General features: G+C 40.8%; 1 protein-coding gene across 1 annotated transcript; it reads left to right on the forward strand.

Annotated features, from left to right (window-relative positions):
* The first annotated feature begins 8,571 nt into the window (after positions 1-8,571).
* Positions 8,572-17,628, forward strand: si:dkey-181f22.4 (receptor-interacting serine/threonine-protein kinase 2). Its single transcript, XM_053512948.1, has 11 exons — positions 8,572-8,923; positions 10,049-10,199; positions 11,348-11,497; positions 11,730-11,809; positions 11,907-11,956; positions 13,047-13,208; positions 13,330-13,415; positions 13,520-13,588; positions 13,999-14,173; positions 14,262-14,426; positions 16,716-17,628. The coding sequence occupies exons 1-11, from the start codon at positions 8,784-8,786 to the stop codon at positions 17,036-17,038; spliced, it is 1,551 nt and encodes a 516-aa protein (XP_053368923.1). The 5' UTR covers positions 8,572-8,783; the 3' UTR covers positions 17,039-17,628.
* Positions 17,629-19,618: the final 1,990 nt, after the last annotated feature.

The following is a 19,618-nucleotide window of genomic DNA, read 5'->3' on the forward strand; positions in this document are numbered from 1 at the left end:
AAGAAAAAGCTCCGCCCCCTGCTGTACTTTTCATAACACGCGGTACTGACAAGCAGCCTGCATCCTTTTAGCACATCTGATCTCTTCTGGAAGCTGGTTCCAACTTCGGGCAGCATAATGGCTAAAAGCTGACTCCCCTTGTTTTGTGTGAACTCTTGGTATTTCTAACTGACTCAATCCTAACGATCTGAGCGGTCTGTTAGGTTTATATTCAGTAAGCATACCTGTATTGTATTTAGGTCCCAGGCCATTAAGTGATTTATAAACAAGTAAAAGTACTTTAAAATCTATCCTAAATGTTACAGGAAGCCAGTGTAAGGACCTGAGGACTGGTGTGATGTGCTCAGATTTTCTGGTTCTAGTCAGAATTCTGCAGCAGCGTTCTGGATGAGCTGCAGCTGTCTAATGGTCTTCTTGGGAAGGCCGGTGAGGAGACCATTACAATAATCCACCCTGCTGGTGATAAAGGCATGGACTAGTTTCTCCAAGTCTTGATTTGAGACAAAACATCTAATTCTTACACAAGAAAGATATTATTATAAAGCATAATGTCATCTGCAAAAATCATAGTCCATGGGAAGAGCCGATCCTTGATGCAGACCCACCTCCACCTTAAACTCTTCTGTCACACCTACAGCACATCTCACCACTGTCTGTGTCACCACTTTCTCTAAATTTACAAACACACAATGCAACTCCATTCCCTTCTCTGTACTTCTCCATGTAGAAAGACTGCATCTGATGTACCCTTTCTTGGTATGAAACCATATTGCTGCTCACAAATGCCCACCTCCGGCCGTAACCTAGCTTCCACTACTCTTTCCCACAGCTTCATTGTCTGGCTCATTAGCTTTATTTAAATTTTATTTGTCACATCCTGTCACGTACTGCTAGGTGTAGGACTGTGGGCTGAGGTAAAACAAAGTGTCTTTTAATAATAAACAAAACAAGATCAAAGGAAGTTGGCTGTACTTTAGGAGCATACGATAAACAAAACCAATAATGAACTAATACACAGACAAGGGAGTACACAAACTAATATACAGTACAGACATGGGAAACCAGACGAGACAAAACACGCTAAAAATACTAGAGGACTAAACACAGGGGACAATACATGCAAGGGGCTAAACACACAAGACAGGCTTGGCTAGGCCTACTAGCCGTTATGCACATTAGCTGCTAAGCTAGCTAGTAGCTAAGCAGACTAATTGCTACACAGGCTAGTAGCCAGAGACCCAAGGCGCGAACAGACTCGAAGACTTAACAGACTAAGATCTAAGCAGGTTAGTAGTGCACTGGTTAGTATTTATACAGACTAAGAACTACACAAGTAAAGGAGTTACTCACACATGAGGGTAAACACACAAGGCTAATTGTCCTAAAGGCTAATCCTGCTAGGAGACACAGATACAAAGAGACATATTAAATTAAGACAAACATAAACTTAACTTAAAGCTCCAGTAACCAAAAGGCCAACTATAATTAAACAAACTAACACAGACCACAACCAGACAAAACAAATACCCATTTAACAGAACTGAAACTAACGCCCAACCCAGTTTCCCACAACAACCAGCTATTTATTACGTGACTAATGAGCTACCTTGTTCAGGTGAGCACCTGTATCACCTGACCGAGGTGCCTTCTGGGAAACAGAGTCTACCAACAAAAACTACAAACCAAACACAATGCCCTCTAGTGGACAAACCTCACATATACACAGTCATACACAGTACGATATTAAGGTGAAATGCTCAGACGACCGACCGTGACCTTAAAATAAAGACTGTAATAGGAAATAAATATGAAAAATAAAAAGTAAATTTAACTAAGGAGGAATAAAATATATGTACAGTACAACATATACAATATAAGAAAAATATATAAAAAAACTTTTTAGGAAAATAAGAAAAACTGCTGTACAATATAGAAAATACAGGATTATGAATTGTTTGTGTAGGAATAAAGTTAAATATGAATAGAAATGTTTAGGGGGTGTGGAAATATACCCGAAAATGTTATAAGTTGTACCTCTGTAGTTGCCACAGCTCTGCACAAACCCCTTTTTTCAATTCAATTCAATTCAATTTTATTTGTATAGCGCTTTTAGCAATTTTCATTGCCGCAAAGCAGCTTTACACAATCAAAAGAATTATTTAAGTTTGTATGAAATGTGAATTTGTATGAATCAAAATGGTCAGTTTGTCCCTGGTGAGCAAGCCGAGGGCGACAGTGGCAAGGAAAAACTCCCTGAGATGGTAATAGGAAGAAACCTTGAGAGAAACCAGACTCAACAGGGAACCCATCCTCATCTGGGTGAAACAGAAAGCAGTAAATGATCTGCATTTATACAGTGTGTAGGGTGGGAGGCAGTTCAGCTATAATAGCTGATGTTAATTGATGTTAATATGGAGTCCAGGTAGTTATTGAAGACCCAGGTAGACTTGTATGAACTATCGAACTGTCAAGTGTCCGGAGAAACAGTTGCCAACACCAGTCAAGGCCAGAACCATTTTCTAGGTCGAGAGAATCATCTCCAGACACCAGACACATCCCAAAGAGACACACGGGGCATCCATGTGACGAGATCTCCAACCAGAAGCGAGGCACCAGGATGGGTCAGACAGGTCCAGCACCGTCAGCAAACCTGAGTGATCAATGAGAGTGAAGGGGCCAGCATCCAAACATACCAGTTCACCATAATATTCTATGTCCATGAGTCCCCCAGATCTGCTCCTTTACCTATGGCAAATCTATTTATAAAAATGCTTGGCTAAATAAATAGGTTTTTAGCCTGGACTTAAACACTGAGACTGTGTCTGAGTCCCGAACACTATTTGGAAGACTATTCCATAACTTTGGGGCTTTGTAAGAAAAAGCTCCGCCCCCAGCTGTATTTTTCATAATACTGTGTCATGGTACTGACAAGCAGCCTGCATCCTTTGATCGAAGTAGGCGTGGCGGATCGTAAGACACTAGCAGTTCGCTCAGGTACTGCGGCGCGAGACCATTTAATGCTTCATATGTCAAGAGTAGTATTTTAAAATCAATGTGAAATTTCACAGGAAGCCAATAGAGTGAAGATAAGATAGGGGTGATGTGCTCATATCTTCTGGTTCTAGTGAGGACTCTCGCTGCTGCATTCTGGACTAGCTGAAGCTTATTTATGCATCTAGCTGAACAAACAGACAGTAAGGCATTACAATAGTCCAACCTAGAGGTGATAAAAGCATGAACTAGTTATTCTGCATCATTTAGCAACAATATATTTCTTATCTTGGCAATATTTCTAAGGTGAAAGAATGCTATCCTGGTAATATTATTTACATGAGCTTCAAATGAAAGGCTGGAGTCTATAATCACACCAAGGTCTTTCACTGTTGCACTTGATGGAACAGAAAGGCCATCTAAAGTTACAGAGTGATCTAGAATTTTACTCCTAGCTGTATGCGGTCCTATGACTAGAACTTCTGTCTTATCCGGATTTAGCAGAAGAAAGTTAATTAGCATCCAATTTCTTATGTCCTGCACACATTGCTCATCTTTACTAAGCTGTTTTTTCTCATCAGGTTTTGCTGAGACATATAACTGTGTATCGTCAGCATAACAATGAAAACTAATACCATGTTTACGAATTATGTTGCCCAGAGGAAGCATGTAAAGGAAAAAAAAAAGCAGTGGACCTAAAACTGAACCCTGCGGAACGCCAAACTCCACTAGAGAACATGCAGAATAATCACCATTTAAGTCTACATACTGATAACGATGGGTCAGATAGGATCTGAGCCAGGAGAGGGCTGTACCCTTAATTCCTACTACATTTTCTAATCTGTAAAGAAGAATAGCGTGATCAATGGTGTCAAAAGCCGCACTGAGGTCAAGTAATACAAGCATAGTTACACAACCCTGATCAGAGGCCAATAGGAGGTCATTTACTACTTTAACGAGTGCTGTCTCTGTACTGTGATAAGGCCTAAATCCTGACTGATACAGTTCATGTATGTTCCAGAATCTTAGAGATAAAAACCAGAACCAGTTTCAGAACCCCTTGTTCTTGAAGATCAGCAGTAATACACTTCTCCTCCATTCCCCTGGAATCCTCTCACTCTTCAAGATCTTGTTAAACAAACTTGTCAAAAACTCTACTGCCACCTCTCCTAAGCACTTCCATACCTCCACAGGTATGTCATCAGGACCAACAGCCTTTCCACTATTCATCCTCTTCAACGCCCTTCTCACCTCACTTCTACTAATATTTGCTACTTCCTGTTCCACAACAGTCACCTCTTCTACTCTTTGTTCTCTTTCGTTTTCCTCATTCATCAACTCCTTAAAGTACTCCTTCCATCTTCCCATCACCCTCCTGGCATCAGTACATTTCCATCTCTATCTTTAATCACTCTAACCTGCTGCACATCCTTCCCATCTCTATCTCTCTGCCTTGCCAACCTGTACAGATCCACCTCTCCCTCCTTACTGTCCAATCTAACATACAAGTCCTCATATGCTCTTTGTTTGGCCTTTGCCACCTCTACCTTCACCTTACTCTGCATCTCCCTGTACTCCTGTCTACTCTCTTCAGTCCTCCCAGTGTCCCACTTCTTCTTAGCTAGGCTCTTTACCTGTATACACTCCTGGACTTCTTTATCTCCTTGTCCACTTTGTTATTTCCTGATGATACACCAAGTACCCTCCTTCCTGTCTCCCTGATTACATCAGCTGTAGTTGTCCTGGCAACCGTGAGCACCTCCTGACCACCCAGAGCCTGTCTTGGACCTCTATGAGTCCTCCCTGAAGACTACACAACATTCTTCTTTTTTCAACTTCCACCATTTTGTCCTCTGCTCTGCCTTTGTCCTCTTCACCTTCCTCACCACCAGGGTTATTTTACACATACTTTTTACACATTTCCTCAGCACCCTGTAGGTCAACAGCACCGGTGCCGGTCGTTGTTAACCTGGGCCACGACTGATCCGGTATAGAAGTAATATTTGTGATTCGCATCACTGATTTGGCAAATGTTTTATGTCAGATCCCCTTCCTGACACAAGCCTCTGCATTTATCCAGACTTGGGACTGACACAAGAAGTCACTGGAAAGAAATAAAAAGCGTAGTGGAAAATAAAGTCACCCGTTAGTAAAATGTAGAAGCAGAATCAGAAGAAAGTTGTAATGCCTCCGTGGAAAATTACACAACAGGGTTTTTACTGTCCCTGAGTGACACAGGGAGATCACTCAGTTACCAAATTATACACACACACACACACACACACACACACACACGCACACACACACACACAGAAATTTTGCAAATGCGTGATGTCATGGAGTGTGTATTGTTAATTCTGTGTGTGTGTGTGTGTGTGTGTGAGGGATTTTGGGTCATTTTCCCCTGGGATTTTGTTTTATAATCCTAAATAAAGGTGAAAGTGCCATCAGTCATGAGGTCCGTGAAGTTCTTTTTCTCTCTTTTTAAATTCAGATCAGTTTAAAATAAATTCCTGTAAAGATTCCCTGAATCAGGATTGCTACTGTGATCACAGAGGAGGTTATGCTCTTCGGATATTTTCAGCAAGTGCTTTATTCCTCTTACACCACTGCATTATTCCAGACATTACAGATGTTTTTATAAAACTAAAAAAAAAAAAAACACCTCATACTTCTTATACGTTCCTTCACACAATGATCATGAAACGAGGCCGTTCCTTCACAGCTCTCTTTACTCGCTCTCTCTAGAAGTTAATACACAGCGCGACACTGGAGACTCCTTACATAAGTTACACAAACACATGAAGTGTACACATGAACAGGCTGTTACTATGGAAACGATGGTGTATTAATATAAACATACACTACTGTCTGGGCTGCTTTTATTAAGAATTAATCAAAAACCTTCCGACCAATCAGGAGACAGGATTAAACAATACTCTAAGATAAATCCTTCTTTAAAAATAATAATAATAATAATAAAAAAGTTTTAATAATCTATTGCTTTAACATTAGAACTAAACACTAAACTGAATCATATTTTTTCTTGTTTGTTTTTTTCTTTTACGTGACTTTATATTTAGCTATAAATGATTGATTAGAAACTGATGTGAAAGTGCACCTATTAGGTCTTTCTTCCTGTTTTCATTGTTACATTGTTTTTACTATGAAATGATCATTTCCTTCAATGTGGTCATGAAGTCCTATGAACATGACTCGTCATGACTCTGCTGACTCTGAAACTTCGACAGAACATTAACACATTAAGCAGAGCAGAAGGTTTCTGTAATCCTGCTGGAAAATTCTAGCATAAAGCCACTATTCAGTGTCCTTCACTGCCTCGGATTAGCGGAATGATCTCAGATCAGCCGCCGTGCCATCATCAGGCCCGCGATACCTTAGAAGAGTTCAAAAAGAAAGGAACGGAATGAAATGAAATCACTTGAACGCAGGCCGTGTGTGATAAAGCCATGTGCAGTCTGGACCGAGACCAGCATAAGACATGGACCTGAAAATGTCAAGATATTTTTAGATCTGTTGAGACACCCCCCCTCCACGTGTGTGTTCTGTGTGTGGGCCTCAGCATTTCCTCCACATGAACATGTGAGCCGGGGGAGAGACGGGACTTCCCGCTATTTGTCGTCCTCGCCCTAGAGGAAAGTTGACTGACTTGTGAGTCCTGAGTTACACTCTACATAAACCTACAGCTGTGTTATAGAAAGTTTCATCATGAGTCCCGAACATGTTAATAAAGCATTAATAAAACCTTTGTGGAATCTGATTTTATCACTAGTGACAGTTTAGTGTTTATGATTCTCGATAAACACAAAAATGGAGGGTTTGTGCAAGAATTATTGACACCCTGACAGCTTACTTAAAATAAATATACACAAGCTGTGAGTTTCTGTACTTTGTTCTCAGTTTCCAAAAACTGGCTCTTGTGAAGATCCATGTTGTTACAAATCCTTCCAGGATATTTCACTTCAAACTCCAGGGTTGCCTCTGGAAGGAGGTTAAATTTTCCAACATGATAATGATCCAAAACAACTATGAAATGATTTTATCATAAATCATGAAATCATAAATCAATCATACAGTTAGGCAAAGATTATGTGAGTGTCCAGATTAGAAGGTTGCTAAAAGTGAAGACATGATCCATGTGCAGAAACTTGAGAAAATTCATTAAAATGTTGTGGATGGAGGAGAATCTGTGTGTTATTTTCTCAAATATTTAACAAATCATTAAATATTTAAGCCTTTTTTATTTCATTTTTGCTGTTACTGGACTTTATTGCTCTTCCTTCTGTAACAATTCTTAAATAGTTCAGACTGTGAATAAACCCTGATTAATTTGTTACGCATGTAGCGGTTATGAATCTGATTGTCAGGAACACACTGACAAGTGGAATCCATCAGGGATCAATGCTGGGACCCATTTTATTTAATCCCTATAAGCTTTAATTTGGTCAGTTCATACAGAACTACAATATCACCCAGGTCTGACCCTTTATTAACCACAGACAGTAACATCGTCAGAAAAACTGCATTTTATTTACAGCTTAGTATAAAGGTCCTCAGCTTTACCAGGACTAAACAAAGTATTGTCCCTGCGAGACCTCAAGAAAATAATCCAGACGTGTATAAGTAGCACAATCGATATGAAAACACGATTTAAAGAATCGGGAGAGCAGAGCACATCACTGTAGTTCCCACACGTTCACTCTTCCAGTTGATTACAGAACTGATTTTAGGGTCTGGCTTTTGCTCTTTAATCACACAATATTCTGGACTCTGAAAACATCTGTGATGTGATAAAAGAATAAAAACCCTTCAGGTCTCTGAGGTTCATGTGTGCAGATCAGCTGGTAGAACCTAACCTGAAGCTAACCTGAACACGGACAAGCAGCACTTACACGGCAAACCCGCACTAAGAAATAACAACTAAAATAATTATCACTGAACCGTGTTTATAAAGGTCTTATTCAGAGAGAATCACAAAAGTGTTATAAAGTTTCCATCGTTAGATCCTCACACTGGGTTTCTAACTGTTAGCACCATCAGTCTCACACTGTGTGTGTGAAAAGTTTTTTTCTTTTAAAAAAAGAAAGTTTTCTTTCCTTTACTGCAATATGTCTTTATTTTTACTTGTACAGTACATTTTACCAGTTAACTTTATTTTCTACCTTATTTCCTTTATTCATATTTATTTCTTATGTTTAAGCTTTTATTTTAAGGTCACTGGTAGTCGAAAAAGCATTTCACTGCATATCGTACTGTGTATGACTGTGTACGTGACAAATAAAATTTGAATTTAAATTTGAATTTGTGTGTGTGTGTGTTTTGGGGGGGGGTTGGGGGCTAATCCAAATATCCCAAACCACTCTCACACTTACTCACACTCACACACACACACACACACACACACTCACTCTCTCCCTCTATCTGCAGGAGAAACAGAAGCAGGAGGTGAAAGACAAGCAGTGGGATGATGAAAGGGGAATTCCGTCACTCCGGCAGCCAATCAGGAGCGACGTAAACACATTGCGTCACTCAGACTGAATGTGAGTTGCTTTTTATTTCACTTTTCACGAGCCAGCAACCAGTGTTCTGTACTGCACGCGCTCCGTCTATACACACAGTGCTCGGGTCTGGGAGGGCGAGTGTGTGTGTGTGTGTGTGTGTGTGAGAGAGAGAGTGAGGGGAGGAGAGGGGGACAGAGAGAGTGTGTGAAAGAGAGAGGGGAGAAAGTGAGTGTGTGTGTGTGTGTAAGAGAGAAAGAGACAGAAAGAGAGATGACTGCGGTGCTGGTACCGGTAGAGGAAGCGGAGCTGATCCATGTGGCTTTGGTCAGAACCGGTGTGGGCGCGTGTCTACGGGGCCACCTGAAGACATCCGGGCGCACCGTCGCTCTCAAACTCCTAAACTCGGACAGGTGAGCATAAAGGGCCGCCCCCTCCTCAGGGTGAACATAACGGTGCTGTATCTCATAGGGTGGGCGTGAATGTGCCGCCCCTCTTCTGGGTGAGCATAGAGGTGTCGCCCCCCTTCTGGGTGAGCGTAAAGGTGTCGCCCCCCTTTGGGGTGAGCGTAAAGGTGTCGCCCCCCTTCTGGGTGAGCGTAAGGGTGTCGCCCCCCTTTGGGGTGAGCGTGAAGGTGCCCCCCCTCTCCTGGGTGAGTGTAAAGGTGCTGCTTCTCTTCAGAGTGAGTGTAAAGGTGCCACGTTTTTTTTGTTTTTTTTCAAATTCAAATTCTAATTTTATTGGTCACATACACAGTCATACACAGTACGATATGCAGTAAAATGCTTAGATAACTGCTCGTGACCTAAGAATAAAAGACTATGAATAGGAAATAAATATGAAAATTTAAATAAAGGGTAAGTTTAACTAGGGAAGAATAAAATAAAAATATACAAATAAAAGTTTAAACTAAAATAACTGTACACAAAAATACACAATATAAAAAATATATGGAGAATATATTAAAAAATGTAAAACAATAAGAGCAGCCGAATAAATGGTAATAAAATAATAGAAAAGGCCTTTTTCACTTTTATCCTGCAATTCTTTTACTTAAATTCTGTTCCGCACTTATAAATGTTACACACTTTACAGGTAGTGAAGGTGTAAATGTGACTCATCCAGGCTACTGACTTTAATCTGACATACAGTATGAGAATAATTATCACATTTAGAGAGGACTGATGACTGATATTTTTTTATATTTTTGGTAATTACATTCTTATGATCATAAACATAAAAACTATATCATATATGATAAATAATAAAATCTGTGAAAACAAATCTACCAGTTAGATCTACATATGATTTATTCCATGCAAACGTTTGATGTAAATAATGTAAAGCTGTGTGTGAGAGCCGTGTTGTTCTGATCACGAGGTCCTGATGGTTTTAGCAATGTGATGAAATTTCTTGAGTATTTTCGAACAGACGCTTGTGTAGAGTCACCGCGAACTGAAACCGGTCAGGCTTATTTTCTCTTTCATGTTGAGTTTTAAAAGGTTGTGTGTGTGTGTGTGTGTGTGTGTGCCCTTCAGGTGTTTGTCACAGATACAGGACGCATTGACGCAGGGTGGAGTGTGTGTGGAGCGAGTTCTGCAGCCTGTAGGTGTGTATCGGAGTCGTTTTCTCACGGGCCTGCTGTGGGACTGGATGCCTGGGGGATCGCTACACTCACTGCTGTATGAGGTGTGTGTGTGTGTGTGTGTGTGTGTACACATATGTCCAGAATGTGTTTCTCAGTAAAGTCCACTGTATTGGGGTTTATCATGATATTGATGATTATTGAAGGTTACACTACATGGACGTGACCGATTTCGCTTCCCTGAACATGTCAAGTTTATAACTTGAAATTGGAGAGATGATTTTATATGATTTTATATGAGCCCCAAAACAGCCATTTGTCAGCGTTATACTGTCTGGCTTCAAACAATAATCATTTAAAATAAAAATGGATCATATCTCTTCATGCATATTGATACTAAAAGTGTAATAAGCCTGTAGAAGCGTATGACTTGTAAAAATTGTGGCTTACATTAAAGCATTCCGAGCTAAATTAAGGATTTTTTTCCTGTAGTGTCCGTAACCATATCAAATTGATGTTGTAATATCTTAACAATTTTGCATTCTAGAATAATACACTCTTTAGGTTTACGTCTTTTCATGTGAAATCTAAATTGGTCAAGTTTCATCTGAATGACAGTTACAGTTAAGATCATTGAAAGATTTGAATTTTAAAAAGTTACAGACACTAAGACGTAAAAGGTCATGAAACTGTATTTAGCAAATGTCTTTTTTTTTATCTGATAAAAATACAAATGTGTATGTACTGTATATTTATAAAAAAACGAAGAATGATAATAAGTATTATAAAAATGCTTTTTACAATATCAAAATCGGTTTTAGCAAAAACACACTTAATCCAGTCCCTTCATACGTAAACAGGTATTTCCAGTCCTGGAAAACTTTTAGCCTATATTTTTTCGAATCCACTGTCATTTTTGTTACAGGATCGTATCGAACGAGTTTCTTCCTCTCTGATTTCTGATCCATCGTCCTGGTTATCAGATCGTGTCATCTCCTCTTATTTCTGACCAAGAAACAAAAAAAACTAAAGCATGACTAAAAAAAGAGAAATGAGTAAATGCGGAAGGAAGACGCGGGTCATGCTCACAGATCATGCAACCTCACGGTCTATTTTTAGCCTCTCTGGAAGGGAAAGTTATTAGTTCAGTCCGGAATTTCCCAGCATTCCGTTCCTTCTCAACGCTCGACGTGTGACAAAACATGTTTGAGCTTCAGTGCTTCATCATTCTTCTTCTGCTGCTGTATTTTAGACCCCCCTGGACCTGGACCTGCCGCTGGTCCTCCGGTTACGGATCCTGCTGGATGTGGCCGAGGGTTTAAACGTCCTTCACGCCGTGTCTCTGCCTCACGGTGCACTGAAGACCACCAACGTCCTGCTGGACCACCAGTACAGAGCTAAAGTACTAAAGCACCTCTAACTTCACCTCACATAGGATTCCTGCATTAAAGTAGCAACAGAAATACATCTGAGTGCTGTGACTAATAATAATAATAATAATAGTAATAATAATAATAATAATAATAATAGTAATAATAATAATAATAATAATAGTAATGTAATGCAGTCAGTATGGTGATGATGATGATGACAATCAGCTGAGTGTGTGTGTGTGTGTGTGTTCTCCATAACAGCTGTGTGATTGGGGTCAGCAGACGTCGGTGGACGCGGGAGGCCGTGAGAACGGCCCGAGTGTGAGGGCCGATGTGTACAGGTGAGCTCCACACCTCCTCCACACCTGCAGAGGTTCACACAGAGGAGCAGCTCAGTGACGTCTGGGTTACACTCGTCTTCTTGCTTATGTTTTACAGTTTTGGTGTTCTGATGTGGGAAACTCTGAACAGACGACCGCCGTGTGAAAGTATGTTTACCTGTCTCTCTGTCTCTCCGTCTGTCTCTCCATCTACCTCCCAGTTTTCTCCCTGCCTGCCTGTCTCTCTCTCTCTCTCTCTCTCTCTCTCTCAGGCAGTAAATTTCTCGACGTCTCTCAGACCGTCTGGTTTCAGATCTTCTCATTTAGGTTTTCATTCATTTGTTCCTCTTCAGACTTCTACTTCCATGTTTTTCTACTTCTCTGTTAGATAACAGTCATAATGTAAAGGACAAACACCCGGGTCCATAAGTATTGGAACAGCGAGACAGTGTGTGTTTGCGCCTCGGTACTCTTACAGTGTGTGTGTGTGTCTGTGTGTGTGTTACAAAAGTCAGGGTTTGACTTAAGTGTCGACTTTCAGCTTCCATTCAAGGCTGTAAAACCCTCTTGGGTCTGCGAATGTTTTGGTTCCCTGAAGAAGTTTTGAACCTTTAGCATTTTTCAGTTGCTGATAAACGTATAAATGTATAAAGTCTGATTACACTGGATTCAGCACAAACTGGGCTCAGTCACATGTGAGCACCATGCGTGTACAAGTATGTATTTGAGAGGAAATAACAGTTATGTGTGGTTATTGAAACTAAGAAATAAGTCCAAAAAGCAACATTCATAACATTTTTGTGAACTGGATGATGTACCCTGTGTTTCTAAATGATTATTACATCCTCCTGCTCACTTCTGAGACACTTTCTGTCTGTGAGGAGGCGAGTGATCATGATTAAAGCTTTAACTCACACCAGAGAGGACGAAGACGCGCCATAATATCACATTAAATAAATATCACATGAACTGTTCAGGAGTTTATTTATTACAGGAGACGTTGATAATAAACTCCCTCACTTAGACAGTTCAGGACTGGAGTTTCCTACAGTCTACCTGAGTCTCCAATAACCAACTGGACTCCATATGAACTTAAACACATCTCCTGTTGTACTGAACTGGCTAACACACCTAACACACAGTATGAGTATTACGGCGATTAATGACCAAAATCATTTGAAATAAAGTTTTGTAATATTTCCCTTTTCCACCTGTTTTTGTTCTGTAAATGTGTTGATGTTGATGTTGATGTCTTTAGGTTTCGATCAGCTGCAGAACCTCATTTTGCGCGCCCAGGGCGGGGCAGAGCTGGGTGTGGAGGTGAATCTGTTGCCCCCGGACGCACCACAGAGCCACGCCCTCTCTCGGATCATGACCCGATGCTGGTGTTTGGATCCAAAACAGCGTCCGCTGGCTGAAGGTTTGATAAATATCTTTCTTCTGAAAAACTTCTGAATATATATATATATATATATATATATATATTTTTTTTATGAAATACAATAACATTAACACACACATCTCCATATTGTTTATAACAGAGTGTGTGCTGGAGCTCAGGAAGGTTCTGGAAACACTGGACCCTGGAGCTCAGTGTGCAGCGGTCCAGCTGATAAGATCCTGCAAGGTACTGAGCGATCCTGATTCAGGAGAAATAGAGAGACAGGAAGAAAAGACATCAGGAGGTCAGAGGAGAGTCAGTGAAGGGTGTGTTTTCTGTTTTCTGAGCAGGAGAGGGCGCTGCTGAGCTGCAAACACAGTCCAGACTGGGAGCTGCCCCTGGAGCTCAACAACCTGCAGGTAGGGGGTTCATTATATACTGTATGTCTCTAACACTGAGGCCTAGAACAGATGACTTTGTTCCGTCGTTGCGTCTCTAAACGTTTAATCATAAAAAAAACTGCTGGAATTAAAAACAATACATCAGCTGCAACTTAGGCTCCGCCCACTTAATCATCATGGCATTTATCACTTAAACTTGATCCCTGATATTTCTCGATTTATATGCAAAAAATCTAATTCATTTAATTCCTCCCATTTGCTCGTGTCCTCAGTCTGTGATGTTACGGAGGAGCTTCTCAGGGTGTTTAATATAACATGTTTAACATATTCACAAAGCCTCATTTGCATAAAGACATAAAGATGACTTGTGATATCTTTCTCTCCACCTGTAGTTTCTTGTCCTCACTTGACCTTAAACTCATCCCCAGGGTCACAGTGGCTGCACGAGTCCAAAGTACGCCATGTCCAAGTCCATCCCAGTGACGGCGCCTTGCTGGTCCAGACACCCCGCTCGAGCGCACAGACCAGACGAGACGATCCAGAGGGGGAGTCCGTCTGTTCCCACCCTGACGCGGGCGTCGCCCCCTACACCATGCTGCAGGGGTGAGCTTTATATTTTCAAAGAAAGATCATAATATATCTTCTTTCTCGTGCTCGCCTGACGGTTTATTCGCTCTGGTTTTGGTCGTAGGCGTCTCCTCACACACCCCGCCCAGTTCATCCGGCAGTAATCCGGGTGTGGGACGTTGTGCCGAAGTTTGGGCCGTACACCCGACCGGAGCATCTACACCCCCGAACACACCGTGCGGCTCGCCGACATCACCCGTACACACTCCTCTACATCCTGCACACCAGCGTAAGGCTGAAGCAGATTATATTCACTTTATAAGATGTACAGTATAACACACACGTGAGCCGTCAGATCAGGTCAGTCGCACGGGGTAGTTTTCTGCTACCGTCCATAGGGGGCAGTAGAGGAAATGAAGGGAATTTTTTTCATTTTGGCAAAAAGTTTTTGATAAATCCCTTATCGTCCTGATCCTTCAACAGGAGTGAGATCATTTTAATCCTAAGCAAAGTTTTAGAGAAACTCTAATGAACATTACCGAGCTGGTTCCTCCAGTTCTAAGACTAAAACATGCAAACATGTGTGTCCATAAGAAAACCACTCGTTATTGAGACTCATCTGATTCAAAAAGTCTTCAGTTTGTTCGGGATCATAAAGACTGGACTCTGGAGTGATGGAGAAAGGTCATGTGACCTGATGAGTCCAGACTGAGTCTATCCCAGAGTGAAGGGCGTGTCAGGGTGAGAAGGGAAGGACATGAAGCGATGCTCCCATCATGCATAGTGTCCACTGTACAAGCCTCTGGAGACAGTGTTATGATCTGGGGTTGATCAGTTACTCAGGTCTAGACTCAGTAACGTTATGGGGCAATAAAATGAAGTCAGCTGACCACCTGAATGTACTGAACCACCAGAGGATCACATCTATGGAGGGTTTAATCCCCTGATGGGACGGACATGATCCAGGACACAGAGTGTGAGAGTGTGTGTGTGTGTGTGTGTAATCAAAGCTAAAGGTGACTGAAGACAATCTTAGTGTGTGAGATGTTTGTGTCTAGACGGTGTATATTTAACTTCAGTGTAAGTTGAGACGATGTGTTTACATGCTGTCACCTGAGTTCAGCTAAAACTAATTTGTCCACAACAAACATGTATAAGATTCTGTGTGTGTGTGGGTGTGTGTGTGTGTGTGTGTGTGTGTGTGGTGCACGGGTTGTGCGCAGTAAGCACTTCTGCCAGGTTGCAGGCCGACTTCCTGAATGACAGAAACCCAAACGTCGATGCCTTATCTGTGTCCACGGCGTTTCCTCCCGAGAGAGTCACTGTTTCTCTCTCTCTCTTTAAAAGTCTTTACTTTCTTGAGTGTGTAAGAGAGAGATTTGTTGTTTGTGTGTCACAGGAATGTTAGATTTATCATGATCATGTTGGTCATAATCTTTTGGCCAATTAAAAAAAAAGGTATATTTTTTATTTTACAGTAAATTCAGTTTATAAATTCTTTTATGGTAATTATTATAATTATTATTATTATTATTTTGATTATTATTTTGATTATTTCTATATAAAACTGTAATACTACAGTAATAACTCCTCCAGGGCTGCGTATGATGACGTTCCAGCGGCTCTCTTCACATTTCTTCAGAGTTTCCTGCATGTTGTTGGGTGTGTGAGCGACCGAGCGATGTGTTAGTGCAGACCTGCAGCTTTAAGAGTTTAACACTTTAGCTTTATCTTTTATACACACTCATAATCATCAGACTCATCATAAAAACCAGATGGAAAGGGCTGGATATTTTTATATTGTTGTGAAACCAGGCTGCTAAGATCCTGACGCACACACACACACACACACACACACACACGTTCCTGATATCCAGTTACACAAACACAAACAGGTTGAGTTCTGGGTTACGGCCCCGGACAGTGTTCTGTAGAGAGGGAGTTGTTTAGTGGAGTTTGGCAGTCGAAATCTTCTACATTAATAAAACCGTCTGGAAAATTCTGTCCTCAACAACACACGGACACGGACAGAAACGAGGTCTAGACCAGGATCTCAGCTTTAAGATGTACAGTGAGCAGGCAAGAGTCTGACGGGGAAATCTGTTTTACAACTGATAAAGAAGCGTTGTATAATATAATATAATATAATATAATATAATATAATATAATATGATATGATATGATATAATATGATATGATATGATATAATATGATATAATATAATATAATATAATAAGCACACAGATAAGTTAATAAACTCTGTTTTACTCTGATGCATTTTAAAATCTGCTTTTTTATGTACCAGCCTGAGCAGCGACCTCATTTCCCCTCTCGTCTGTTCCAACCCCTCAGCGTCAGCCGTAAACTAATTCCACTTGAATGATTTATCGGTCTGTATGAGACTGTGTGTTTAATAATCCTGTACTAATATAAGAGGAAACAAACATAAGTATATTTATAAAACTCACTATGATGTCATGATTCATTTCCTCAGGTCAGAAAAGCAGCTGATGATCTAATCATATCTGGTCCAATGTTCTGTTTTTAATCTGATCTCTAACCCGTCTGCTGTCTCTAGCCGCGTGTCCCGTGTCCTCGGGCTGGACCTGCTGTCGCCTCCTGCAGGAGAGACGCGAGGCCATCGTGCAGTTCATGACCGAGGGGCGACTCAACAACCTGCTGGACGTGCTGCGGGCGAGGCGGGCGGTCACGCGCGAGGAATACGAGCTCATCACGGCGGCCATGACTCTGAGCGAGCGCACGCGCTGCCTCCTCGACACGTGCGCTTGTCTGGGGGAGAAAGTGGCCGTCCTGGTGGCCACCACCCTGGGCCTGGTTTCCCTCCAGACCGCAAACGGACACGCCCGCTCTCGGGTATCTCCTAAAGGCCAGGCGGGGTGAAGTGCTGCTTCGCTCCTGAGTCGTCTGAGAAGCATTACACACTGTTACAGAGACAGATTTAATGTAAATTTAGGACGTATGACTTGATCAGACGAGAGCTGATTTGATCATCAGGAGCTTCTGTACTGTAGAGGTGTTAAAGCCTTATTCATCATCTTTTAATGCTTTTAAGTCAACCCCGGGATAATAAAGAGGACGGTGGTTTATTACAGCATCATCAGAGCGATGCATTTAATCAGAAAAAAATATATATATATATCCTGTGGACGTTTTTTCTTCATAAGCTTTAAATGTTTCTGTCTCTTTATGATCCTGTGTGTGAGTTGGGATTGGTGATATTTTTCTCCGTCGTCAGGTCTCCAGTATTAAAGCATCGTATGCTCGTCTGTAGGGGACGTCGTGCACGTTGCACAAACATAAACACTTCCTCAGCTAGTGGTGGATTTTATCCTGCAAGTATCTTGTAACAAGAACTTCTTTTATTTTTATTGTTCTGTACAGTAACATGTTCATGATTGTTCTGTGTTGTGTGTGTGTGTGACATGTGATTAACCAGACAACAAGCCCACAATAAACCAAGTTTAAACTGATCACTGTGGTGTCACACATGCTGGGTTTCCACGAACAGCATCGAGTGCTCAAAACACTTCCCTTTAAAGTCAGCTTTCTGCAAACGTGCCACATTTGTCACGTATATTAAAGTATGTAAGGCACAGCGCTGTCTGAACCTCACGTGCCGTTCCTGAGAAATGACGAGATTAACAAACAGATGAGAAGATGATGAATGTCCTGTAACGACAGCTCTGAGGCTCTGAGGCCCCGAAGGACGGAAGCTGCAAGTCGCAGGTTGATTTGTAATTAATGTGTCTGTTCTGATGTCGTTGTTGTTTCTATACTAACAGCTCAATCACTGGGACTCATACAGAAGCAGTTATGGAAGGAGTCTCCAGAACCAGTCCCATCATGCAGAAGTAAACAGTAAGGGCAGGGGACTGTACTTATGTCTACTGATAGGGGTGTAAAAGAATCTGACCCAAAGTATAGCTGTAAGTTTATTATTAGTGAAATAATCGCGCTCTGATCAGTGGCTTCAAACCAAACGCTGCGCTCTCCCCGAGTGTTACTCAGCCGTGGTCCTGGAACACACACACACACACACACCGAGTGTTTCTATCAGCTGATCAGCACAAGTCTGAACAGAGCAGGACCGGGTGTGTTAGTGCAGGAATAACACTCCAGTGTGCAGGAAGGCGTGGAACACCATGAGCAGGAATTTAACAATCCTCATTCCACTGCACAAACATGATTAAAAGATATTTTTTAACCTGCTAATCTTCAGACGAGTATTAGTGCACAGGATGTACTTTTATTTATTAGGTCACAGCACACACTGAGTCAAAGCTCTGGGCCGTTAAATAGTAGATTAAAGGCATTCAAATTCTCCATTCAAATCCTTTTAATGTGTTTTATTGATCATGTGATTGGATTCACCAACATGAAAGAGCTGCACAGGCGTGTCACAGTAACACTCAGGGAATGAGATAAAGAGAAGTGTGTCGTTAAAATTAGAGATTAACATGTGTGTGTGTGTGTGTGTGTGTGTGTGTGAGTATGCTTACAATAATAGATTTTTTAAGGTTAAGATGTAGTGTTTTACTCTACATATGAACCCCAATTACTGTGATGTATTGGCACCCTGTCCAGGGTGTGACCCCACCTCGTGCCCTAAGCCTCCTGGGATGGGCTCCAGGCCCCCCGTGACCCTGAATACAGGATGAAGTGGTATAGAAGATGAGTGAGTGAGTCTAGTGAGTAGAACGTAATGAAACATTACGTTCTAAACAACAGATCTGTTTAACCTGGACTGTTGATTAATAGTTATTTAATTAATTAAAGATTGTTTGGATAAGAAGCTTAAGATAAGAAGAAATCAAAATTAAATAGCACCATATGTGTAAGTAATATCATGTATCATACAGGCTGGATTAACATCTGTGTGTGTGTGTGTGTGTGTGTGTGTATACAGTATATACTGAACATAAATAAACACACATTACAATTCACCTTTTGTTTGAACCTAGAAAAATGTTAGTTTTGAATCAGGAAAAGTCTTTACACTCACACTCTCTCTCTAACCTCAAAGTGTAGAGTATAGTTTTTCATTAATTAAATATTTCATTGGAAAAGTAAAATTGTTTATAATTATGATGGACAGAAAAAGGGTTGGCAATTAGGGTTAGGGTTAGAATCACTGTTGTTATTTCATACTTTTAAATTGAACAAGTTGTAATTATTCAATCACATGCATATTAAATATAAACATCAATTAAAATATTTGTAATTAATTTATTTATCAGGTATCAAATATTAAATGACAAATGTACAATATTTATTTATGTATTTTTTATTATATTTTTTTATTTACTGGCACAACTGCTTCTAGAATTCAACCACATGATTTGGTTTGTTTGTTTGTTTGTTCGTTTACTGATTATTTTTAAATGTGTAAATATTCTGAAATACTGTACTACAGATCTGACACTGTGTTTGAGTTTAAGTTTAAAAGTGTGAGCTAAGATT

The sequence above is a fragment of the Clarias gariepinus genome, chromosome 15 (genome assembly GCF_024256425.1).
Source record: "Clarias gariepinus isolate MV-2021 ecotype Netherlands chromosome 15, CGAR_prim_01v2, whole genome shotgun sequence".
NCBI classification, from domain to species: domain Eukaryota; kingdom Metazoa; phylum Chordata; class Actinopteri; order Siluriformes; family Clariidae; genus Clarias; species Clarias gariepinus.